The sequence below is a fragment of the Phoca vitulina genome, unplaced genomic scaffold (assembly GCF_004348235.1).
Source record: "Phoca vitulina isolate PV1807 unplaced genomic scaffold, GSC_HSeal_1.0 scaffold8, whole genome shotgun sequence".
NCBI classification, from domain to species: Eukaryota; Metazoa; Chordata; class Mammalia; order Carnivora; family Phocidae; genus Phoca; species Phoca vitulina.
Window position 1 is genome coordinate 35641417 of NW_022589711.1, and position 26559 is coordinate 35667975.

The window sequence follows — 26559 nt, forward strand, 5'->3', positions numbered from 1 at the left end:
AAAATAAATTACTATAATTTGAAATCGTTCTTGAAGAGGTCACTAGGTTGATGGGAAGTATGAACATGGCAACTCCTATGTCTCTGGAAATCATTTTAACATTTCTGAGATGATAATGCTACTTCCCTCCCTTACATGTCACCGTGTTTCCCTCAACCTTACTAAAATTTTTCTCTGCAAAATAATCCCCTGTACTTAAAAAAATGTGAAAAAATTAAAGTTAGCAAATATGTGATAATAGATGTATTAGTGAAAAGAGTCTATCAGTTACTATCCACATTGCTACCCATGAATAACATTATAGTAGAAACAACCACAGTTTTGCAGATACAGAGGTTATAGAGCTTGAGTACCATAGACCATTGCTCTTTTATGGATAAAAAGGGGATGATTACAATTTAACTATTACTTTGGTTTATTTGATTAGGATCATTGAAAGTATACAAACAAGGAACTTGATTTCCCCCAAAGCAGATCAAAACATGAGGAGAAAGAATCTATTTTCCTCCCCCAAATTGTGACAGTTCTTCATGGAGGGGGTTCAAAGACATGGGAGCTGATAGCTTATATGAAGACCAAGCACTGTCTACAAAATGAAAAATGACATGTTTCATGCATATGAACTATTTTTTAAATGTATATTTTTCGCTGCCATTAATTAATTACAAAGTAATGAAAAAGAATTGCCAGATCCATGTTGGTTTTTGTTTAATATGTCTCATTGAGCAAAAAAAGCAAGTTGCTGAAGAAAATGTATAGTAAACGTTACTCTTGGTTAAAAGGAAATAAAGCAAAAGAAAACACATCTGCACAGGAATAGACACCAGAGAATGTCCAGAAGGACATCTAGCTGGTAACAATGGCTGCCTCTAGGGAATGGAAAAGGTGAGGTGGAAGCTTTCATTGTTTATTTCACACATATCTATAGTATTTAAAATTTAACAAGAAGCATACTTTACAATTAATAATAATAATACTAAGGTAAATCATTAAAAACTGATTTAAAAAATGTTTTTAACAACTGATGTTTCTAAAATTTTACAAACAAGATTTTATCTGGAACCTAAGGATTACCATTTTTAATTCCCAACATACAGTCATTTTTGCTTTTGTTCATTCAACAAAATATTTGTTGCCAGTGTCCTGAGCTAAGTCTATGCTGGGCCCAGGATTCAGAGGTAAGTAACTTGGATGGAGTTCAAGTTCCTAATTAGAATCAAAATTAAACCATTACATCTACCTAACAGAGAAAGTTACAAAAATCACTGAATGGCTGAGATGGAAGGAGATTGTAGTAGATTTCAAAGATGGCCCCGATTCATCACCCCTCTCTATACCTAGACTCTTTGCTCAGTAACTGCAGCTCTCATTAAGGTGAATGAGTTCAACTATCCTGCCTCTTGATTCTGAGCTCATCTATACAACTTGCTTTGGCCAATGCTAGCTGATGTCAGCACAAGTGACACAGACAGAGGTTAGAATTGGGCCTGTACGTTTGGGATTGCTCTTGCCTCTACCACGGCCATGAGAACAACATCCACACTAGCCTTCTGAAAGATAAGGTACACCAAGTTACCCTGGCCCCAGCCCAGACAGGGCCAATCCAGATCAGCCAACACCAGTTGACCACTAAAGTGTTCAAGCCCAACTAAGATCAGCAGGACTGCAAATACATGGACCAGCCTCACTGAGGCTCACCAAGCCCTGCCCAGATGAGCAGAACCCTACAGACATGTGACTGAATGTTTAATAATTATATGCCACTGAAGTGTGCAGGTCTTCTTTACAAAGCCTTATTGTGGCAATAGAGAAGTGATACAGACGTTATCTGGCACAACCCAGTCACATTATCAAGAAACAATAATATAGGAAACATTATATGAAACAGGAACGGAAGAAGACACTGTGGTGTGTTGTCCAGATCCCACCTTGAGAAGCAAGCAGCTGTGAAGCTGAGCAGCTGACTCCCTCTCCAAAAATCACTCTCCTTGGAAAAGAACTGCCTTTCCCCCAAGTCACACTCTTACTAGGGGAGAGCCCACATTCAATGGTTGATGAGGTGGGGAGGGGGTAGATCTAAAAGGTGTCCCCCTTGCCTCGAAGTGGACCACTCTGAAGGTTTGACTGCATTACAATTAAAATTCTCTCTCTGTTCTCGCCTATCCCTCACCTCTCATAAGCATTATTCCTGAGAATACTCCCCATTCACCCCATGCATGCAAATCTCAGAGTCTCAGAGTCTTTTTCCCAGAGGATGAACCTATCACAGAGCCCACGAGGGGAGCAACTTGCTCAAGTTCACATTAGTAGTTAATAACAGAGTGAGGTGAAGCCTCAGGTAATAAGACTTCACTCTTCTCTAGTGTTCTCTCTAGTTTACCAAAATATGTCCCACTCAAGGACAGGAAGGACCTATGACCAAGATTTAAGCCAAACTTTGTTCTAACTGGGATATAGCAAGAAACCAATTTCATGGTCTGATTTTTCCTTTCAACTGAAATATTTTCTGAAACATTTTGACTCAACATTAAACATAAAACATTTTACACTACCAGACTACAGAATATCTAAATCCCAAATGAACGTTTGTGTCAAGGAGGAGCATCCACCCCCCAAAAAAACAATGAAAACACTGATCAACAGTGGCTGCAAAGATGGGCGCAGCTCTACCACAAGACAGAGTTCCCCTCTGGCCCAATTCTGAGCAAGGTATGTGCGAAGCCAATTCCCAGCTCAGCTGCCTGCCCTGCTCCAGGTCTCTGTTAACGCTCTGCATTCCGTCTCAGTTGGAGCTGAGACAGGACTGGGTGAACACGAGGCTCTCCTCAGTCTGGAAATGCAGCATACATCTGACAGCTTCTTGTTATATTTATCCAAGTTTTGCCAAAGCTCTCTAGTCCTCATTCACAGGGCTTAGAAGCAAACATTCTTTAGGACACATCCTATAAACATCCTATAAACATCCACATGATCTTGATCCAGCTAAACGGATTCCCAGATCCAGACTCATTTGGTGGGATTTGGCTATCCCACACAGCTTGTCCCTGACCTAAGGTGACTGAGGAGGCACAGAAGGGAGTGTGAACTCTGTCACATGCTGGTGGGGACCTGTCCTGCAAGTGCAGCATTGGCTTGGGTTTCCATCCTTGAAGAACCTCAATTCCAAAAGTCAGTGGCCAATTTCACATTGCAGTAGACTCCTTCATGTATTTGTTCTTCCAAGTCTGACTACAGACAGCAATGACATTGCCGAAAAATTCCGCTCCAGTCACAACTAATTAATCAACAACTGGTGCCAGGCGTTACGTTCGAAGCTTCCATCCGAGATGGCTTCTTCTCTGTGATATTCATGGTATATCTCCTCCTCCTACCCTGTCCTACCTGAGTTTAGGCATTCTGCCAATGTCCCTGGACCGCATCAGCCTCTCCCACTGCTTCAGAAGTTTCTTATCTCCTCTAGCAGTTTTTCAAAGCATGATCCACTGTCTACCTTCATCACAATCACCTGGGGCACTTGTTAACATTACAATCCTTGGATCCAGAACCATTGGATCAGAGTTGCTAGTCGTGAGGCCCAGGAATCTACATTTCTTTTAAAGATTTATGTATGTATGTATTTATTTATTTATTTGAGAGAGAGAGCATGAGAAGGAGAGGCAGCGGGAAAAGGAGAGAGAATCTCAAGCAGACTACACGCTGAGCACGGAGCCCGACTTGAGGCTCCATCTCACGAACCTGAGATCACGACCCCAGCTGAAAAGGAGAGTCGGGACGCTTAACCGACTGTGCCACCCAGGTGTCCCAGGAATCTGCATTTTAACAAGTTTTCTGAGTGACTGTTATGCAGTCTGAGGACAGAGAACAAGGACAGGATAAAATCCAAATTTTAGGCTTAGCAACCAAGGCCATTTCTGTCCTGAAGTCAGCTGATCTTAGCTAGCTGATCCTTTAACTCTTCCAAATATTATGCTCCAGCTTCTGTTTTCGGTTTCTGGAAATACGCCTTCTCTTTCTGGAATGCTATCCCTACCCTTGTCCACATGGGATCTAATTACCTGTCAACCTGTCTCTACCTCATCTGTGCACTCACAACACTTTTACATGCTTCTGCAAACATGCTTATCACCTTGCACTGCAAGTTGTTTATGCATCTGTCTTCCCACTAGATATGAGCAATTCATCAATAGGGACTGACCTTTGATTATCTTCTAAATCCCTGCAGCCTGGCACACATAAACACTAGGTACAGATCTGGTAATCACAAAATCTCTTCCTTAAGAAAGATGTCACGTAAAAAGAAAAAAAAAAAGAGGGTAGTGAGGGATAGAGTAAAGAAGGTGAGCAATTCTGAGTCTATACAGAGAACCCGTCGTTAAACCCTGCACTTCCTTTATCTGGTGAGTCTATAACACAGCCATTCTAAGTGTAATTTGAGACTCATCATATAGATTTATTTTCTAAATTTGGGTTTTCATGTATGAGGTCTTATAATTGTATTGCTCATATTTTTAATTTTCTATATATTATGATCTTTTGACATCTTAAAAACCCTTTCTGACTGGGGAGAGACTGCCCCTCCCAAGGCTAGCCAGTTCTTAGAGACAGCAAAAGGTCCAGCCGGCAGCAGCTCTCTTAAATTCAAGCCATCCAGCCCAATACCCTACCTCCTGGATCTGGCACATGCACCGCAGGAAACAGTATTCCTTTGCTTTAATCATCCCAGGGTCAGGTACCAGGCAACTAGGGACCACCCCTATAGCCCAAAGCCTGCTGAAATCATTCAAACTAGCCAACCAGAAACTATTCACCATGTCCTGCCCTGCCTTTCTCTTGGGAATCCCGGGGATAAAGGCAGTGACCAAGGCTCTCCCCTCCTTGTTCTGCTTTCAGACCCAACCCAGGCTCCTCTTGTGGCCCTGGGAGGCATACTGCTCTTTCCTCTCGGGGACCCATGAGCGATAAATTCTATTTTCCTTTGGCATTCTGATCTTTTGAGTGTCATTCACTGTGCTGCCCCATTCATCACCATACCTTCATAAACCCTGTCAGGGGGGAGGGTAACAGGCAGCATAGATAAAGTGTGTTTATATGGCATTTAAAATATAACTATCCTATTCGAGAAGTCAGCACAGGCCAAAACTGTGGATAAATCTGAAAGCAAAGACTCCAGCAGAAGCTGAATTGCTTTGATCTCAAGAATCTTTCTGGGATTGCTGAGCAGTCTGTAGTAGATTAATCTCAGTTAGGATAACCCTGGGCTCCAGCGATGGGATTTACTTTCTTTTGATTGGAAACAGATCAATTTAAATGACTTTGTAGTTGATTCCCCTCCTCCTATTTTACTGTTTGAGTGGGTTGGTTGCCTGCCTCCCACCCCCTGTGAGATGAGTGTCTGGATTAAACCTATAGGTGGGACTAGCCTGGCCATTCCTGATCACAAAGTTGCTGCTTTCACTTGATCTCTAGAAAGAGCAACTTGTCCCATCAATGAAGAAAGCGTCCTGCCAGGTTCTTTTCTGTTCCATAGACTAACTGTACCAAAACTTAGAAGTTATTTAAAATTTATTTGAAAAATATACTTAGAAATCTTTAGTGACTCCACATGGTTTACCACATAAAGTTTGGATTCTCTGGCCTGGTATTTGGAATCCTCTAAAATCTGGTGCTAGCCTCTTTTTCCCTCTGTTCTACACTTAATCTTCTGCTCTCAAGCAAACCTAGCTGCAAATCAGAACCACTCGAGCAACGTTTTAAAAATATAAATTCCCGAACCTTATCCCCAAACTGGCTCAGTATCTTGGAAGGGGGAAGGGAGCCAGAATCTGAATTTTCATCCTCATTTATAAAGAGTACCTATAAATTGAGATTAAAAAGAACAATCCTGGGGCACCTGGGTAGCGCAGTCGGTTAAGCGTCTGGACTCTTGGTTTTGGCACAGGTCATGATCTCAGGGTCATGAGACTGAGCTCCGCATCAAGCTCCGTGCTCAGCATAGAGTCTGCTTGAGATTTTTCTCTCTCCTTCTGCCCCTCCTGCTCATGCTCTCTCTCTCAAATAGATAAATAAATAAATCTTTTTTTTTTTTAAAGAACAATCCAATAGAAAAATAGGTAAAGGACACTAAAAACAAAATATGAATGCTTCCTAAACATATGAAAAGATGTTCAATCATTCTCATAAGAAGAAAAATGCAAACCAACAACACACTGCACTAAGATATCATTTTTCACATACCACATTGGCTAAAAACATTCACAAGTTTGGTTATACACTCTGTTCGAGAGGTTTAGGGAAATAGACACTCTTATACATGCTGGTGGGATGGCAGTATGATACACCTTGTGTGGAGAGATATCTGGTGATATCTAACAAAGCTAAATACATTTTCCACCTGGCCCAATAATCCTTTTTCTCAAAATTTATTGTAAAGATATACCCACATAGATAGAGTGGCATAGGATAAGGTTATTTATTGTGAAATTGCTTATAATAACAAAATACTGAAAACAATCTAAGTGTCCATTAACAAGGTGACTGGTTAAATAAACTGTGGTAGAATTTTATAATGGCTTAATAAAGAATGAGGACAATTTCTATATACTCATAAGGGAAGGTCTTCAGGAAATATTTTTTAGGTGAAAAAAGCAAAGTTCAGAGTAGTATAAATACTATATTTTGTACTAAAGGGGGGATATAGGTGTTTATATTTATTTGTATTTGCATAAAGAAGCACTAAATTCATAAATAAGAAATCATAGGGGTGCCTGGGTGGCTCAGTCATTAAGCGTCTGCCTTCGGCTCAGGTCATGATCCCAGGGTCCTGGGATCGAGTCCTACATCGGGATCCCTGCTCCGCGGGAAGCCTGCTTCTCCCTCTCCCACTCTCCCCGCTTGTGTTCCCTCTCTCACTGTCTCTCTCTCTGTCAAATAAATAAATAAAATCCTAAAAAAAAAGAAAAAGATAAATGAGAAATCATAAAAATACCTATGGGGCAGAGATTAATAAGGTATAGGGGTCAGGAATGGGTGTAATGCTTATCTGTGTATACCCTTCTATGCAGCTTTGACTTTGGAATCCAAAAAAATGCATCATCTCTTTAAGAAATTAAATAAAAACAAAAAGTACTTTGATGGAGTCATCACCTATCAAAAAATCTTCATTTTCAAGGCCTCTGCAATAAATCAACCCACTTTTTAAAATTCTCTGATGTTTACAGCTTCTCTAATGACTGCAATTGGAAGAGCTTAACCTTCCACCACATTCTTCAAGCACTGTTTTGTATGGTTGACTTATATCAGGTGCTTTTCATCCCTTGATCATCAGGGGTTGATCTCGACACTGATGCACTTGAGAGGCAGGAGGTCGGTGAAATGGGATGACTGAACAAGCTGGGGGCAGGCTCCCCAGCCTCCAGGGCACACAGTGATTGATAATCAGAGACTGAATAAACAGAGAGGGACACCCAGCCAGTGTCTGGAAATCGGATCCCTCACCCAGCCTGGCCTCCCAGCACACGGGGGCAGCTGCCAGACTTTGTCACCATGATGAAAGGAGGAGCTGGGGCAAAGGGTCAAATTTTCAGGTGCTCCTGAGGGGAAGTGACATTTCTGCATTGTTATGGAGCAGGCGAGGCTTGTCCATAAAGAACAATTCTCTTCCACAGGATCAGAGACAGAAAGAGAATATTAGGCTGAAATGGAGTCTATCGTTCTCACCTATAAAAGGTATTTTAGAAATTCACCCATGAATTGCTTACTCATATGACTATGGAATCACTTTTTCTCCTGTTGTCACATTCCAGCTGCATCCCCATCAACTTTCCACCTCCTTTTTCATCGAATACCCTCAAACTTGTCTTCCTTCAAAGGAAGCTTTCAAAGAACTTCCTTTGCCCATAAAAATGTCTTGTATGTTCTAGCCCTTAAAAGCTGGTGATTGAATATCACTGTCAAATATTTTTCATCCCTGTATCTTGCTAAGAGAGAAACATGCCTGCCGGGTTTTCCCTTTATTTCTCTTTCCGTTCTGCAGTAAAGCGCCTTAATTTTTTTTTTAATTTATTTGAGAGAGAGAGAGAGAGAGAGAGCATGAGCAGAGCAGAGAGGCAGAGGGGGAGGGAGAAGGAGAAGCAGACTCCCCGCTGATGCAGGGCTCGCTCCCAGGATCCTGGGAGCATGACCTGAGCCGAAGGCAGACGCTTAACTGACTGAGCCACTCACGCATCCCAGTAAAGTGCCTTTAGCCAGCTACTTCTTCCTATCTGGCACACTTTGTCTATAATCCATCCTCTTCATATATACACCAATTTTTCTATCCAATTGATATTTTAAATGCCACTAACTGAGAATGCTTTTATGTGCTATGTTTTTCTAAACTCTCATGTATAATATTAGCTTGGATGGTAAAACCAGATGGGTTTATTCTTCATTACAATTTGCTCAGGCAGAGTGACTTTCATTAGGCTAATGACTGAAATCTTAAGGTAAATTTCCTGATATTTGTAGGGCCATCATCTGTAGTCCATATACATTTAGCAAAATGGACCAGCTGGTGAGTACAGCCTACAGTGTAGTTGGATGTGGGTCTCTCTTTTTAAGGCCCAGTAAAAGTTTGGAAGAGTAGAGAGTGCTTGATTTATTTTTAAGGAAAGTAAGGCCATCTGATAGATTTCCAGCTGAAAATCGGTCAAGGCTAGAGTTTGGTTCACTGAGTCCATGGTGCATGCCAATTCCTGTTTTCCCATGGCTGGCTCCCAGTCTTGGCTGAAAATTCTATGGCCTTTCCCATAAGGAGGGTAAGCTGGGACATAACACAAGGAGAGCAAGGCCTTCCAGGAATTAAATGAGGAACAAAATAGAAGGCCCCCCAGATCATGTCCAAGCTGCCATTCAGTGAGAGGCAAACACCCAATGCACAATACCTGACTTCCAATAGGGCAGGAAAAACCCCTCCGTGCCTCTACTGCTCATATTCAATCCAGATGTCTGAAAAACCAGCAGGGTTAATGCTAAAAATTTGCCAAGGCAACACCAGATGCTTAGAACAGTTGGGACCACATAGAGGCTGAAGCAGAACAGATAATGATTTTTCCAAACTTCTCCGAAATAAGGAATGAGGATTCTTTGGGCAACACGTTTGACACTGGAAACACCTGGCAGGTGAGGACTTTCATCGCCAGCCAGCACCAGTTTCTGCACTGGATTGAATACATACTTCCTCTCTAGACATCTGGATTGTAATTAAGCTCACTGGCTCTTGCTACTATTTGGAAATCCAGAAACAAATGGTTGAATCTCGATTAAACACTAAATAGGTGGCTTTGCAGTCTTAGTGTTGTGGGCTTTGGTTTTATTACCAGGAGCAGTAATGCACCTTGTGACCTGGGAGGGCACTTGTGAGGGTTCCCTGTCAACGTTCTGTAATTAGCTGAAAGCAATTACAAGTGCTTTTTAATTATAGGTGCTCTAGTCCCTGTGACAGCTCAGAGCTCCAGATGCCTGCCAGAAAAAATGGTGATGATTGTGACCACATAATAGTATTCATTATATGGCGGATACTTATAGGCCTTATCTTACTAAATCCTCACCATAGCCCTTGAAATAGCTATCATTATTTTCTAGGCTGAAGCTTAGGAAGCAATTTGCCCAAAGTCACACAACAAAGAAGTTGGGAACTGGTCTGTTTGACTCTAGAACTCGTTCTGTGTCTTCTGTTTGTACGATTATTGTTGTTGTTGTTAAGGGCTCTGTTGTTGTTGTTCTCCCTCCCAAACACACACTCAGCACAGGGATGAATGTCCACAAACCAGTCACTGATCCCCAGTGTTTTATGATGGGACACTGGAAAGGATGGTATTTATTTTCCTTTGGAGCTAACTCAGGGGAAGGTGAGCTAATAAAAATAGAGAATGCATAACTGAAACTTCATATCTGAATAAATTCTAGAGACGTGCTATATAATATTGTGTCTATAGTTATGACTGGAATACAATACTGTATCATGCAATTAAAAATTAGTTAAGAAGATCAGACTCAGGGCACCCGGGTGGCTCAGTTGGCTAGGCATCCTACTCTTGATTTCAGCTCAGGTCATGATCTCAGAGTTTTGAGATCGAAAACCGTGTCAGGCTTTGCTCTGGGCATGGAGCTTGCTTAGGGTTCTCTCTCTCCCTCTGCCTCTGCCCCTCCCCATCTCTCTGTCTCACTCTTAAAAAAAAAAAAAAAAAGGTTGGGATCACATGTTTTAACCACATTTTTTTTTTTTTAAAGTAGGCTCCACGCCTAGTGTAGAGCCCAACACAAGGCCTGAACTCATGACCCTGAGATCAAGACCTGATCTGGGACCAAGAGTCAGACGCTTAATCATCTGAGCCATCCAAGTGCCCCTTAACCACAAATTTTAAAATCTGATTTAGAAGCTAGACAATATCCAAACCAAATTGGCATTATCATGACATAATTATGACTGCTATGTGTTCTATTGCATCAAGATCACACAACAGAAAAATCTGTGAGATAATGTGTTATATATATTGAAGTTAAATGTTAACTAATGGGGAAAATATGTTTTACATTCTTTCTGAGGAAATGTATTTTATGAAAAATATGCAGGATCTGCAAATGGTGAAATATGAAGAACTTTCGTTGTAGTTAAAAAATTTAAAAAGTAGAGAATGCATGAAGGGAAAAAGTTTTTTTAAATATAAAGCCCCAGAGATGTAATAATTATAAAAGAAACTGGGTGAGTCAGATCTGGGGCTTCTGACTGTGACCAAACTACTCACAGTAAGTCTTGCAACATTGCCATGAGAACTGCAAGGAGTTAGCTGCCCAGCGCTGAGCTGTATACCTCATGAGCCTCACACACACCATTAATATGAAAAATTATGAAAACTCTACATTCAGCCAAATTCTGCAGCTCTCCAAAAGGACTTGGGTGCAATTCAGTCCGTATTTTCACTAACTTTTCATTTAGCTGAACAGCCTTTCTCAGCCCTCCCCAGCCTTGCCAGAGTCAAGTGCCTCCAAGGGCCTGGCAGGTCCCCACCTGTGAGTGACTCACCTGCAGCATCAGTGTGGCAGGAAGATCAAACGATATTATTCACAGGTAAGAAGACTCTGGATCCAGAAGAAACTATCTACATACCTTTCTGGCTCTCCCACCACTGTATTACTTCTCCTGTTTTTCTCCGCCTCATTGACTTTCAAACCATAGGATGCTTGCATATTTTTTTCATTGTAAGGTGCCAAAAACTTACACCAGAAACATCCAGAATAGTTACATAAAGAGGTAGGTAAACTGACCTTTGTTACCACAAGGAAAGAGCCCTCTGAATATCTGAATTTTCCTCTTAATTCCCTGCTGACCTCTCCCATAAAGTTTGTCTCACCTTAGGTACTAGAAAAACAATAATGTAATTAAAATGTTTAAGAGAACCTAGCTGGAAGTGGTCAATTTTCATGGTGCTGTTGTTGACAGGGCCAAAGATGGTGATCACGGAGATTTTCCGGGTGGCCATCTTGCAGAAACTTTCCAGATACTCATCTCGCTGCTGCACATACATGTTGTTCTCAGCCTTCGGAGCTGTGATCAGCTAGAGGTGGGAGGAGGCAAGCAAACATTAATTCACAGTGATAGTTGTACACAGAGGCAAAATCCAAAGGGATAATTTGGAATAGAGGGCTGGTAGTGACTAATGCTAAAGTCAACTAAACTAAAGTGTTCTATTGAACAGTTAGCATAACTAGCGCCAAAAAAGTCCATTTGGAAAGGCTCCCTGTTTTGTAATGGCTCCAAATACCTTAGAGTTTTATTTTATTTTATTTTTTTTTTATTTATGGTTTTTTTTTTTTTTTTTTTATTTGAGAGAGAGAGAATGAGAGAGAGTGAGCACATGAGAGGGGGGAGGGTCAGAGGGAGAAGCAGACTCCCCGCTGAGCAGGGAGCCCGATGCGGGACTCGATCCAGGGACTCCAGGATCATGACCTGAGCCGAAGGCAGTCGCTTAACCAACTGAGCCACCCAGGCGCCCCATACCTTAGAGTTTTCTATTCCCTCTAGTTATCTTTAGTACTAGTCTTCATGGGTCCTAGCTTTCTCATTAGTGAACTCTGCACAGGAATACTTATTTTACAAGGCTGTTGTGGACATTACATGAATACTGGACATGTAATAATAGTGCAATAAGTGCTATCCCCCCTCCTTCCTTTTGGTCTTTATTATCCTAATGGGCTGCTCTTGTGAACTGAGTGGTTACTACTTTTTTTTTTTATGTCCCACAGGGTTGAGAGAGCTTCATAGCCATTGTAACTTCAAATCCATGCATAGATTCTATTTCATTCTTATCATACTTCACTAGGCAACCTTGCAGAAAGTTTTTAGGATGGACCTTTGGCCTATGTTTTGTCACACAGAATATATTCATTGTCACACTGGGCCTGTTCAGAGCTCGTGGTGGACTTCTTTGACACTGGAGTCTGCCCCGGCAAGATGGATTTTGCTCTTTCAGTTCAGCCTTCTGTAATTTAGGCCTGGCATTTTTCAATGAGCTCCTGTGTGTCTTTTAAGCTCACTGTGAACCCCAGACAGAGCAAAAGAAAGAGATGCTATAGTCACCAGAGTCATCTGGAAAAGCATATTTTATAATTTTGGATAAAAGGAGGATACCCTTCATTTTTAGGGCTCCTGTTGAATGCTCTAAGAATGTCTCAATATTTCCATCTAACTGGATATAAAAGCTTTTCTACTTCCTTGATTATTTTTGTAGGCTTTTCCTGAGCCTTCTCCAATTTTACCAGGTTCTTCATGAGCAGAGACCAGAGCTAGGTACCACACCCCACGAGTGGGTGGGCATGGTGCTGTTCACCCTGGAGGTGGAAGAACGTGGAATTTCACTCTGATGATGAGCAGGTCTTTGTTGAGCTCTCTGACCTTAAATAGCTCACTAGGCTGTTGTCTCTATGAACACTGCCTATTCACCCTTTGCTAACTCATCACTTGGCTTAGAGACCAGCCTCTATACACTTTCTCAAACCTGACCACATTCAAATTTATCAGCCACTTTTCTACTTACCATCTAACCTTATAAAATATTTCTGAAATTTGTGGCTATTAGCTTGACATTTTTCAGAGGGCAAGTCTCCATGTTGTTATTGTTAATCTCTTCCAAACACTTTATTGAAATGGTTAATAAATCTGCTCCCAGCTTGATACTGCTATTTTTCCTTCTCTGTCAGAGATGTGTTTATTGTTTCCTGCAGGCTTTCCCTTTTAAAAATTCCCTGTGCTATACAAAATACTATCCCTCATGGAAATCAAAATGTTCAAAAAGTTCAATAACTTTTAAGCAGAACATTAACAAAGATTTTTCTGGGATGAAGCTATTTTTTTCTCAGGTTGTTATTTATTTAAGTGGTCATGATTTTGTTTATTTTTGATTTTGTGTTTACATGCCTGTTCAGATGGACAGGGTGGGTAGAACATGCTGATTTTAGAAATGTAATTTCCCAAGAGAAAAAATAATATTTTTCCAAATTTATTCATTGATTCATACTTAGCCTTAAAAAAAAGATTTAAAGTGGCTATAAAAAGATACGGTAATAGTATTTTTGCTTTGTTTGTTAGTTTTTAATTGGTTTTATGACATTTGAACATATTTCTTCAGGTTTTGATGGTGGCCCATATCTTGGAGCTTTATTTTCAGTTGGTATGTTTTAGGTTTTTCTTTCTGGCCATTCTTTGCTCACAAACACTCTATTTTGAAATAAATGAATGTTTAAGTGAAAGCACAAAGTAGCCAGAAACAAAGGGAAGATTTAGTGGTAATGATTTTGGATTCTCTTTTCTAAATGAAGGATATACCCAAATTTAGAATATATTTAGAGGAGTCTCTAGGGCACAGCTGCCCACGTGCTAGATGACTGATAATTACCTGTCTTTGTAACTTCAAATCCATACGTAGATTCTACTTCATTCTTATTATGCTTTGCCATGGACCTTTACAGCCCATGGACAGACCATGATAGGACAGGATTTCAGGAGTCCTCACAGCTCCCTCTGGTCTGTTTCTCCCTCTTGTGAATAACTGAGAACTTCAGACAACATAGAATCATACAAAACCTCATCCTCCCCTGCCTGGCAGCTTCTCTCAGTACCTCTGAACACAGTAGCCTTAGGCCATTCGATACTCAGTGGGAATCAACATAAATAAATAAAGAGCCCTGATGTTTATTTTCACCTCAGAACCTGTGCCCTGGGATGCCTTAACCTACCCGTGAGGTGACATTTATTTTGCATGACTCACTTCCTCCCTCCACAACCTGGCCCCAGGCTCTCTCTTGCTAACCTTTCCTCCTATTCCTCCCTTACATGACCTCTTCCCTCTGTAGCCAGACTCGTCTCCGTTATGAAATGAAAGGAATCTGGGCAGAGGGGCACAGAGAAAGGGTGAGTGTAGTCAAGGTGGGAGGGACTGCATTTGCTCCTAATTCAATGCTGGCTACCTTGTAGCCTCAACAAGGCCACTTAACTTTCTGAACCTTGGCTTTTGCATCTTTAAAATGGAACAACTTTCCTGACAATCGTAGTGAGAATCAGGAAAAAAAAAAAAAAGTATCTGTACCAGCTGCGTGCACACAAGCACCCTATGTGTATGTTGCCTCTGAAGAGTTGACTCTCATTCCTTCCCTTGCCTTGGCCCCTATCACCCCTTCCACCCAGAAAGCTCTCCCCTACCCTCCACCTTAACTGCATGCAAGCAGTCTTCAAACGCAGCATCCTCCTTAACATCCTTTCTAGCCCACGATGGTCACTTTCTCCTTTTAATTGTTGTTCAAATACCGGCTGATGTTCCTCAGTTTCCATAGATCACTCCAGCCAGAGGAGAGGAGGAGTGGTCCCCTGCTTAGGAATGTCTAGATGCTGTCCGCGAACCAGCTGCTAAAGACCCCTCTTCCCTTGCATTTAATCTGTTGCTCAAGCTTGCATCAGGGACATAGAGGAGGTTGATCACGTGAACATATTTCAGCCACTCTTTCCCTGTGTGCTGACACCTCCGTCCCATTCGTTGTCGAGTTTGGCAGTATTTTCAACGGTGTTTAAAATGGTAACCGTGTCCAATCCTCTCTTCCTAAAAAGAGCATCCTAGAACTTCTCAGTAAACATTATTGTCTGACACTTGGCCTCCTTCCAGTTTGGCGGTGATAAATCAGGGCATGTATCATGGATTCAGAATTGTGTTGCGGTTATTTTTTAATGTTTCTATTCCAACTGGTGTGTTGGCACAAGGAGCCTCAGAATATAATGAAGCCTGTTTGCATAAGTGAAGGGAGCAAACAAGAATGGGAAGATGCTAGGGGGAAGATATTTTAAGTCTCAGCTTATTCTAAGCACTGTGTTAAGCTCAAAACACTAGATTTTTACAGGATTCTGAAAAATAACATCCAAGCTAGTAGTACGCCTTAGTAAAGCAGAGCTTTATAGCCCTTTCTAAAATTAAACCAAATAAGTAGATTGTTGTCCCAATATCCAAATTTCTGAGGTAGGGTTAAAAGTAAGAACCTGGTTGAATTATAGGAAATTCAGTCTCCAGGTGCTTAAACTTGATCTTGAGTCTATGTAATTCCACGTTATGAAGACTCTTGCTAGCTGACAAGTAGGTACATCTCAGGGCACAAAATGACGGCTTTTCAGCTCTACTCCATATAGTCCATCGTTTTAGCGATAAACGGCTTTTCTCTATTCTTACTGTTGTCAACCCCAAACTGACATCAACCAGTCTGAGGGGTTAAGTCAACTGGGATTCAATCTATTGTTCTCGACTGACCCCCAGGCAAGCCGGAGGGCTCAGGTGCAGAGAACCAGCTGGTCATCAAGGTCGGAAACTCTACACTGTTGCTTAGCACAAAATGTTGACAATTGATAGACCTTACCATTTATCTGAGTAATTTAAGGTTAAAAGTGAATTTTAAAACATCTGTATTGATTAACAGGATGATTTCTCAGTTTCTCCTTCACTTTCTGGCATATGCCCATTGAAGGCTCACACCCATAGGATGCAGAATGGGGGGAGTGGCTGGAGTATGAATTTTAAAACCAAACGGACCTGAGTTCTAATTCTGACTTGGCCATGTATTAGCTGCACACCTTGGGAAACTTCTCAATTTCTCTAAGCTTCTTTCCTTGACTGTATAGTGGAGTTAATGAGTCCCTGCTCATGGGGTTGTTATGACAGTTAAACCACACAGCTTTGGCAAAGCACCTTGCAGGATGTGCCTTTTTCTGTTTATAGGCTGAGAGGAAGGGGGTTTGAAGGACTGACCTCTGGCCTCAGAATAGGACACCTGGTTCTACCTGTAGGTCCTTGGAAGGCCCCTTGGATACTGTTCACCATGGTGGCCATTGTTTCTCTAAAAAATGGATTAAGGAGCGGTTACATGATGTTTTCACATCTAAAGAATGATATAGATAAATGTGAAGCCCTGGGGGTTTATGATACATCGTAGTTGGTTACTGAGAAACTGGAAAGAGGAGCTAAAAGTCCTGCATGACTTCTGGGAATGTAACCTCGTTTCAGTTTGAACACACTGGGTTCGGTTGAGGCCAGTTGGAGGTATATGTCGTCAGCCCCCCTTTTACAGCTTGGAGAATGTTAAGCCTTAATGAATATTAATTGAATCGTGGCACTTCCTGAATAACATCAGCATATATAGTAGGAAAAAATGAGTGGAAAAAAGATAAAAGGCACCAACCAGCTCTTTCACCCAGAAACCCAAGTCTCCTCTCTGCCTGGTGAAACAGATTTCTTTTCTCTCCATCTTTTGATATTATATCATGTTTACTTCATCTTGTCTTTTCTAATCCATTCCTATTTTAGATATCATCTCTTTAGGAAATACATTTCTGATATGATCATCAGCTGGGCACATGTGGGATGGCGAGACTGAACTGCCTCTTGTTGGTATTTCCTTCCTAATAACAAACTTGGTTCTCTCGCCAGCCCCAGAGAGCAATGCTACCATGAGCCATCCCAGCTGGTTTCTGGCTTGCCTCACATGACATCAGCAGAGGCTGTCGTTTGAATTTCATTTGCTAGAAATTTATGATCAGGGATACTGTTTAAAGCAGAAAATACCCAGCTGGGCTTTCAAATCCCTGACTAAGGGAGTAGAGTGAAAGGGGAGAAATGAAAGGCATGACTAATATCAGGGATAGAGTATGAAAACCTCTTTCTTTGCACTCACAAACCAGGGGTAATGGAAGTATTTGCCAGACGGGTGCACAATTACAATCCTGACATTTTACCCATGATTATTTTCCCCCTGCTTAAAACCTGCCCATGAAGAACACTTCGCCCGCCCTGTTGGCTAAATGGCCAGGGTTGGGTGATGTGCTTTAACAGGCTGGACAAAGTCCTGGGTCCTCGGGAGGAGCACAGTGCGCGAAGGCTTGCCTACACCTCAAAGGGAGCGGTTGGCTCCCTTAGGTTCTGTAACAAACATTTAAGTACCAGGTAGAATTAATTCTCCTCTGAAATGAATGGTTCTTTTGGCTCCGACTAAAATATTCTCATTTAAATTTATGTACTCTGAAAATAACCAAGTAGCTGTTAAACTACTCTAGCAGACAGCCTATCCTTTGCTAACTAAGTTATATACTTTAAGGCTCTGGTTAAAAATGAGTAAAATATACAAAAAATGCATAACAACACACACACACAAACCTGTAGAATCAATGAAAACTTACGTTCTGTTCTAATGCATAGGGGCACCGTTGTGGAACAGCTGAGAGAATTTTGGGACATGCCCACCCATGATAAACACCACCAGGGACTCTGCTCTGAGTAACATTTCAAATACATACTTAAACTTTTTGAAACCGCTAAAGATAAATGGACACCAGAACCTCTCTGCTCAGATCATTAATCCAAATTTAGACCAGATTGGAAAAACTAAAAGCCCCTTTGAGAGACGCCTTGAGAGAAGAGTGCCTATCTCTTTGGGTGGGGATAATGCAGGGTGCAGTCACCTCGTGCCTTTAGTAGGACAAACTCTGTCCTCAGTGGCCTGAGCTGTCTCCTTCCCACCCATGTATCTGAAAAAAATCCTTCCTCACTCACACTGCCTGACATTAATTTACTGATCCTTTTCTCTGAAGTGATTGTACTGTACCTTCTCCTCCTTGACAGCCTGGAGTAAAATGACAGCATTAAGAAGGGGTAGAAATCTTGGAATGGCCCTAAAAGAGGGGGCAAGGAGACATGAAGAGGGGAAGAAGGAACCATTCTCACACGGCTGATGAGAACTGCCCTTACATTTAAGATGGGGTTTCTTTCTGCCAAAGGCTTCCTTCGGCTTGACTAGATTCTTCAATTATTCTTGGGATGGAGGCTAGTAATGGCCAAAAGAGATAGCTCCTGAGATGGACCTTGACTTACTCTGTATCAGTGGCTTCAGAAACACAGGCAAAGTGGGAGCAAGACTTGCTTGTCTCCTTTCTCTCTCTCTCTCTCTCTCTCTCTCACACACACACACACACACACAGGCACTCATTTGACAGAGGCTCAGGAGAAACTGACATCTGTCTCTAGCATTTTGGAAATTGGAACAATTAACCCAGTTCCCCATGCTGTCTTTTTGGCCTCTTACTGTGAGTTGGGCAGTGATGGGGGAGGCAGTCTTTAAGGGGAGAAGACTTCAACCAGCTGGTTTTAAAGCATTCGTGAGGGTCACGCCAACAAGGACCCTTCCCCACTCCCAGTCATACCCACTCCCCAACCAGGCTGCCTTCCTTTCCTCTTTGAGGCTTCCACTCTGATAGAGACCTAATTAGGAGAAAAAGGAGAAACTTTACCATTTCCCCATACACATGCTTCTAGTTCCTAAGCTCATGAAGAGATACATCCTCTTCCTAAGTTGTGACCAGAGTCAATGCATGCCATTTTAGGAACTCCTTTGTTCTTCTTTTATTCTTTGAACTTGGTAGAAGGGAGCTCTTACCGAGAACTATCCGTTGGAAGAGAGCTAAGGATGGGGGATGGGTACTGACAAGTTTGGAAAAAGCTGTGCATAGAGGCTTCCCTGGGCTTATGTCTAAGGGCTCCCGGCTATTGAGTCTGGACCTCAGGGCCACGAACCTGTGTGGACAGAGTATGGTTCATAGAGCACTAAACCAAAAGGAGCTACTGGCCTAGCTGCCCTTTCTGGATGAACCTCCTGATCTTGACATGGCACGGATTCAGCCAGTCTGCCATCCAGCAACATGATTGTAGAAAAATAACGTAAAGCAAACATTACCATGCCCTGCCTCAGCCCACAGAACAATGCTGGGGAGAAGATTACTTACAAGAAGCCTTCGTTTGCCTTCAAAGGACCCCAGCAGATTGGTCACTGACTTCCTGGGACTCTGAGCAAAGTGTTTGGTGGTGGGTTTCAGGTAGCCCTCCTGCTCTGTTTTCCCTGCTTTTTTCTTCTTGCTCTTCTCTTTCTCCTGCCTGCTCTTTTTCTCAGCCTTCTCCTTCTTCACCTGCCTTTCACTCTTGAGTAACTTGTCTGCTTTCTCATTTTTCACCTTTTTTTTCTTCTCCTTCTCAGGTTTCTCAAGCTTTTCATGCTTTTTCGATTCCTTTGCTTTTTGGGGGGGAATATTCCCCACCTGCAACTCCTCCTCCAGCTGAGAGGCAGTAGGCCTGCTGAGGTCATACTTACTCTCATACTCATTGCTAAGAATTTTGTCCTGGGCTTTCTTTTTGGGAGGTTTCCCCTTGGCTGGCTTGTGAGGACCTGGCACCACATTTGGGTCCCGGTGGCCGTGCTCCCGCCTGTCTGTGCGGTTGTCCCGGAAACGTCCCGCGCCCGCCCTAGTGCTGTGCTCTGAGATGGTGGTGGGAGGGGCAGCCGTGAAGCTCTCGAAGCCGGTGGCCTTGCCGGGCCTCCTCGTGGTCTGCAGCCTCTCCCTGTGCTGCTCCTTCCTGGGCTGAGGGTAGAGATTCTCTGAGGCCCCGGGCTCCCTGGCAGGGGCCCCGTCCGCCGTTGCGGGGGGCCTATGGGCATCTGAGGAGGGGTGCACCCTGGGGGTCCAGGGCTTCTGGGTGGTGGGAAAGGCCGTGGTGGTTGTCAGTCTTGCAGCTGCAGTTACCACCCGAGAGGTGGCCCGGGTCACGGTTGGGACTGCAGCAGGAGGCAGGGTGGTGGCCCTTGGGGTTGGAGGAGGCGGGGGAGGGGCGGCCGTGGTGGCGGCCGGCTTTCTCAGCACCTTCACCCGACTCTCTCTGGTCGGTGGGACTTGGGCTCTCCTCTGGTCGTCCTTTCTCTTCTCACTGCTCACGACCGGCTTTCCTGCCCCTCCGCCATTGTTCCCCTCCTCCACCACCTGACCCTCGACCCCAGAGGCCTTACATTTTTGGACAAAACCCTTCTGCCTGATTTTCTCTATCCTGCGGATGGGGCCCTGGTCGATGATCTCATACAGGGCCTCCAGCCTGACGGGATAGGGATAGCGCTCCTCTACCTGCAACGTCTTCTTCAGCAGCACCATGCCAAACTTCCCCTTCTCCAGCTTCAAGAAGCTCATCAGCTTTGGGATGAGGTTGGGGTCCAGGGGCTGCTCCAGGACCCGGCCCTCACTGGTGATCCTCCGCACCTTGCCTCCTTCCTCGCCCGCCTGGTGGAACAGCACAATCTGCTGGATGTGCCTTTCCGCCAGCTCGCAGTACACATCGTCCTTCAGGAGGCTCATCATGAGCCGGTAGTAGCCCTCCGAGGCGTGAGGGGCCGAGATGACCCAGACCCTATTCTTCCCTGCAAAGCTGGCAAGGATGTTGGGAGAGCTGGACCCAGAGGGGAAACGCAACATTCTTGAGCGAGCTGAGGACCCCTCATCTCGGATCATGTCACGGGGAGAGCTCGGGGCTACTGGTCTCTGCTTGGGTCGCACTGGGGCCCCACTGATGTGCTGTGGGGCTGGCGGCGTGGTCGTCGTGGGGGCTACTCTCAACACCGGCACACTCCTCCTTCTCTGGAGAGGCGGAAGGTTTGGTTCTTCCAGAGTGCTTCTCTCAGTTCCCTGAGACCTCCCCGTGTGCCTCAGAAGCCGAGCTGGCCTTCTGCTGGCTGGGGAAACCAGAGGTGCTTTCCGCCCTCCGTGGCTCCCCCTGTTCATGGCATGGAGGTGGGGTTCTGAACCACACACCAGCCACATTGCCAACAGCATGGTAAAACTGAGTCCCATTCTCCATGTCATTGTGCAATCCACTTTGAAAGGCAGCAGGGTCAAAAGACAGAAAGGGAGAGGGGGAATGGAAAAAAAAAAAGAAAAAGAAGAAAATCATTTAATTGCAAACAGAACTGGGCATTTTCTCTTTCTCTGTCTTGGCCAAGGGGGTGGGGGAAGGGGTGGTGAGAGAAGAAGCAAGGAGGTCAGGGAATGGAAAAAAAGGATGAGATCCTGTTGCTTTTAAACCCCTGTAATTTGTTAGTGCTTAACAGAGACAGTTACATTAAGCAGGAAACCCAGCTCCGTTCCCCATTCAGCGTGCTTGCCCTGTTTCCACCCGGTTCTCTGATGCTCCAGAGAAAAGGCACACTGAGCATATTAATTATGACAACATTCCTGTTTCATTTCTTCAAATGAGCAACCAAGAAACAAACAAACACACCAAAGACAGCAAGGATTACACACTTACATCGTGGCTCATGGAGATGGAATGCAGAGGGTTTAAAAGGCAATCTGAAGTGTGGGTCCCAGGACAGTTTCCTAGATGAAATACTTTTCCTCCCAAGCCTCGTTCTCCTTCGCCCGGCTGAGCAGTACAAAGGGGGGGTGTGCTGCAGCTCCGGCTCCCAAAGGCGCCACGGACCCACAGCCTGTCCTGACCTGAGGGCCGAGCTGCTTTCTTCTTTCCTCTGGCTGTCTTCTCACCTTCTTGACAAGTAGGATGAGGGGAAAGGAGCTGTCCTTGTGAGTCTCTGCATCTCCATTTGTCTGTAGTTTCTGCTCGCGTGTCTGTGTGTGCCAGTCCCTGTGCCGACAACACAGGGCGCCCCTGAAAGTGAAGTCCCAGCTCTCCCTGAATCTTGCTCTTTCTCTCTTTAGAGTTCCAGGATCCTTCTTATCACCCTTTCCCCCACAGTCTGGCTGAGTCCCTTTGTTTCCAAGCCTGAAAGCACTGGGATTAATATGTTTTCCAGGCTGAGGGAAAACACAGGAATGTGATGTTGAAAAAGGACTTTTTTCTTTTCCTGTTCTTCTCCCCTCCTTTATTTCTCCCCACCTTTTTTTTTTTTTTTCCTCCTCTTTTCCTTTTCCTTCTTTTTCTTCTTCCTCTTGCCTGGACCCGGTCCCAGAAATGCCAGGACAACCTCAGTTTTGATCCAAACCAAACTCAAACAACAGCAGCCGCTGGAAATCAAGGAAACTTCACTAAGAATTTAACAGATCAGCAAAACACCACCTCCTTCCCACTTCAGCACGTTGAGAGTGGACTCGGTGGGGAAGGAGAGGGCTGTTCTTTGGGGTGGGGGAAAAGTTTTGAAACACTACACATCATCATAAATCACTTTAGAATAGGATGGCTGAGGACTTAACCCCTTCCATACCAAGGAATCAGGATACTTTCCCTTCCTGTCTGGACTCACACTGCACGTTGGGAAGGGAAAATTCTCAGATTTCTGCGTCTGGCTGCTTGGTTTTCCTAGGGACAGATACTCATTTGGGTCAGGGTGCTTGGCTGTACATCCATGGACAGTATATATATATTTCTAGTTCCGTGTGTATATTTTTATCTCTTTCTCCCTGTTTTATGTGTTTAGTTTGAGGTTGGAAAAGCCCATGGAAAACATGACTGGGTTGTTTTTATTTTATGCTAATTGGGGATCATATTACTGAGTTCTTGTTCCTCGTTTTCTCTTTGGCCTGGAAGGAAGTTGGGAAAAGGTTAGAAATGGCAGGCGATGGTTGCTGTTCCCCTGAGACTGTGGCTGGTCATTACATCAGGGGAAGGGCATTATGACCTCCAGCCCTGGGCTCTGGCTAGAGATGGTAGGCTAGGGGCTTCCTCAGAGGACATGAGTGTGTGAGAGGGTATGGGGGGAAGTGCAGGACTGTGCTCTCCAGAGGCTGCAGGAGTCTGGAGGGTTTTAGGCAACCCTTAGACGTCACCAGATCAGGTTCCAAAGGAGAGACTGAGGCAGCTGTGTGTATCCACCTCCTGGGTCTGCCATGGGCATTCGGCTTCTGGTGGTGAGAGTACGTGTCTCAGGGTATACAGATATTTCTTCTAGTCTCTGAAAAAGTATCATGCAGTCGGTATTAATTGCCACAAACAGTGGTGAACCAGGATTCTCAGAAGGCTGCTTCAAGTTAGTCCATGTTAGTGGCTACTCTCATTGGCTAAAGCCTAGTTCCTAATTGCTACCCCTTGATCAGCCCCATCTCTGACTGGTCACATTTACCTTTCCTTCACATAAGATCCCAGCACTGAATGAAAGACCTGTAGGGGGAGTCGTGTAGGCTTCTCAGCCCACCGCTTGAAGACCAAGGGGTGCCAAGAGGAAGGGCTCTCCTGTGGAGCCCTTTCTGACACTTGTGAGTACAGTAACAAAGGTGGACTTCAGACAGAGACCCTGGTCTGCTGGAGTCGGAGAAGACATCCCCTTTCATGGGTTCACTTGTTCAGTTGATCAAATAAATGCCTTCTGCTAAGTTGGACAGTCCTAGATGTTATTTCCTTTCTCACATCATAATGTGTTCTACGCTATCCTTTACTGAGCCTTCCTCTTTCCTTCTCTTTTCCTTTTGTCTTTTCCCTACTAATAACACTACCATTTATTGAGCATTTTCACGTGCATCTCTGGGCTTGGTGCTTTCATATATTCCTTTATCTATCCCTCACAGCATCTCTATGAGATAGGTGGAATGATGCCCATTTTACAGATGAACGTATTGAAGCTTACTAACTTTAAATAAATTGCCTACCATCACACAAATCGTAAGTGGTAGCTCCAAAATTTGAGCCCAGGTTTAGAACTACCTAGAAAGCATGTTATCCTGTCCCCATCTTTCATTTTCTCTCCATGTCTTCTCTTTTTTCTCTTCCTTCAACTCCTTTTTTGTGTTTATAGTATTCATAGAGAAATATTATTTGTTTGTTCAACCAGAGGACTTATAATTTTAGAGTCCTACTCTCTGGAATAACTGTATAACAGTACTTTTTGCCTTTCTTAAGAGGTCCTTAAAGTCTTTTATCCTTTTCCTTAAATATCCCATGACTTCCACCAACCTGCTAATGATGTGTACAGCATTTGTCACCTGTGCACTGGTAGAGTTGAAGTACAGTCAGTTTTGCCATGGAAATTTGACCCAGAGGGGAAGCCAGCCCAACCTTGAGCTGTGTGTGTCTTCCTGGGGCCCTCAGGCTTTCTTGCCTTCTGCGAGCTTCACTAGATGGCGCACTAAACACATAGGCAGGAGAGGACCGACTACACCACCTCCACGTCTCCCCAGCACTCCCCATCTGCACAGACATGCTGGCAAAGTGGGGGATTTTACGCCTGTTCAGAACTTTTCACTCTCTATACCTAAAGCCTTCTCTGAGACCTCAGAAGTCCAGGGAGCACATACTTAATAAGAGCGATTAGGTAAGCAGGTTAGCATCCACACCTTTCCAGAGAACCCTATAATGATATATGGTTTGCAAAGATTCTCAATTTCTAGTCCAAGATTTAAGAGCTCTGTATTAAAAAGTCTCCCACTTAGATCTTTCCATTTTTTCCCCCTGTAACCTAAAAAAGAGACATTAACCCATTCGCTGAGAAGAGAGATTTGAAAGAGATGGATGTTGCGTCAGAGAAAGGTAAAAGGAATAACATTTGAAAGTAGATTTTAGAAATGCTAGCTTGGGAATTCACTGTGTTGAAACTGCCTGACACTGGTTGCACAGTGATTTGGAAGAAGGAAAGGAAATGAATGTGCCAAACAGAATGGCACAGGGATTAGAGACACGAGGATGGGAGTAGTTATTTGATGGAAGTTGGAATAAATGTAAGGAGGCATCCAGAAGGAGGTGTGCTCACTGGTCAGACCTACACTGACCCAAGGCTTCAGCAACCTGGGACGAAGACTCCGGGAAATAGCAGAGCCATTTTATCACACCTTTGTGACAGAGATGTGGAATTATACATTGAAGATTGCTATGTGCTTTTCCTTTTCACTTGCAGACCTTAATCAAAGGTTCAGTCTTAAGGATGAAGACCACGTTTATGTCCTTCGGAATGAAAAAGAATTCTCCTCTTTCTCAGTATTCACAGGGTAGGACAATGGAAGAAATAAACAACAGGGTCCAGGGGAAAGCCAGCAATGTGTTAATTCAGGATGCTGCCAGCCCAGAGAGGCTCTGAGAAAGGCTAATCCCCAAGAAGAAACACTCTGAAATTGTTCCTGGAATGTCAACGGGGTCACATATTTAATCCAAAATTGAGGAATATGTGTATTTAAAAAAATAAATAAAAATAAGAAATACTTGACAGGATAATGGCCAAAACTATTGAGAAACAGTTAGAAGTATATTTTTTATTCATTTATTTTTAATTACTTTAGAATTTGCTGGGGTAGGGGGTGCGGCGTAAAGGCACTTTTTTTTCCCAAGTGGAAGGTTATTTAGTTAAGAGAATGTTGAACTCTTTATTAGAACAAATTGAAAGATCTTGCCCTGGCAGAGATTAAGGAACTATATGAATAACCTAATGGCTCATTTTAAATCTTTAATGTCAATGATTTGAAATTTAGATCTGTATTGGTTGCCATTCTATCTGTGCAAGAGGTGTAAATTGGTGGACATATCAGTTTGCTGCTTAGGGGGTCAGTTCAGGGTTGGGAAGGGATAGACCGTACTGTGTTCAAAGTCTTAACCATTGGCCATTCAATGCATGCAAAAGATTTCTATCAATCAGGTTGAAAGAGGCAAATTGAGATTATGCTTCTCTGCACACCTGTGGGTATTGCCAAGAAGAGATTAATGATCCATTTTTTTTCTCCCTTCTTTCAGCCATTCTCTCAAATGTTTGCCAGGAGTGCAGACTTTGTATCAAGAGCAATACAGAACCAGGAAGTCTCTTCCCCTTAGAAGTTCACAGCCCATTGGAGAAGATAAACAATTATCAATTATATTTCCACAGCAGTACAGCCAACTTTCTCATGTAAAAATTCAGTGCTGACTATGGTTGCAGCCAATATGCATGGAGCCCAGTCCTGTTGGACACATTGCTCCTTTGATTCCTGGAGCAGGCTTTTCCCCAGAAAGAGGCTTCCCATGGCAGCTACAGCGTGGCACTGGAAAATCTTGTTTGGTATGTTTCATTGGCTCCAGAGTCCACTAGAGTCTACAAGGGTCTAAGATAATCTGGGCTGCAGGAGGCGCTGGATTACCTGACAGTCCTTCCAGCCTCGTTTTCCCAGTCCCCATCTTGATTCTGTCTGTTGCACTTGCTCTGCTAGGATTGCCCCATCTTTCACTTGTTTCTCTGTATTGAGGCTGCCCTCTGGGTTCTGATCACATCACTAGGATA

The 26559-nt window shown here is 43.5% G+C and overlaps 1 protein-coding gene across 1 annotated transcript in view; it reads right to left on the reverse strand.

Annotated features, from left to right (window-relative positions):
* Nucleotides 1-22471, reverse strand: part of CCDC80 (coiled-coil domain containing 80) — a 35656-nt gene extending 13185 nt beyond the window's left edge. The window contains exons 1-3 of the mRNA XM_032406541.1: nucleotides 21681-22471; nucleotides 19343-21249; nucleotides 11438-11594 (exon numbers count right to left, since the gene is read on the reverse strand). Of these exons, the coding sequence (XP_032262432.1) occupies nucleotides 11438-11594; nucleotides 19343-21238 (2053 nt within the window). The 5' untranslated portion in view covers nucleotides 21239-21249; nucleotides 21681-22471. The remainder of the gene's footprint in view (nucleotides 1-11437; nucleotides 11595-19342; nucleotides 21250-21680) is intronic.
* Nucleotides 22472-26559: the final 4088 nt, after the last annotated feature.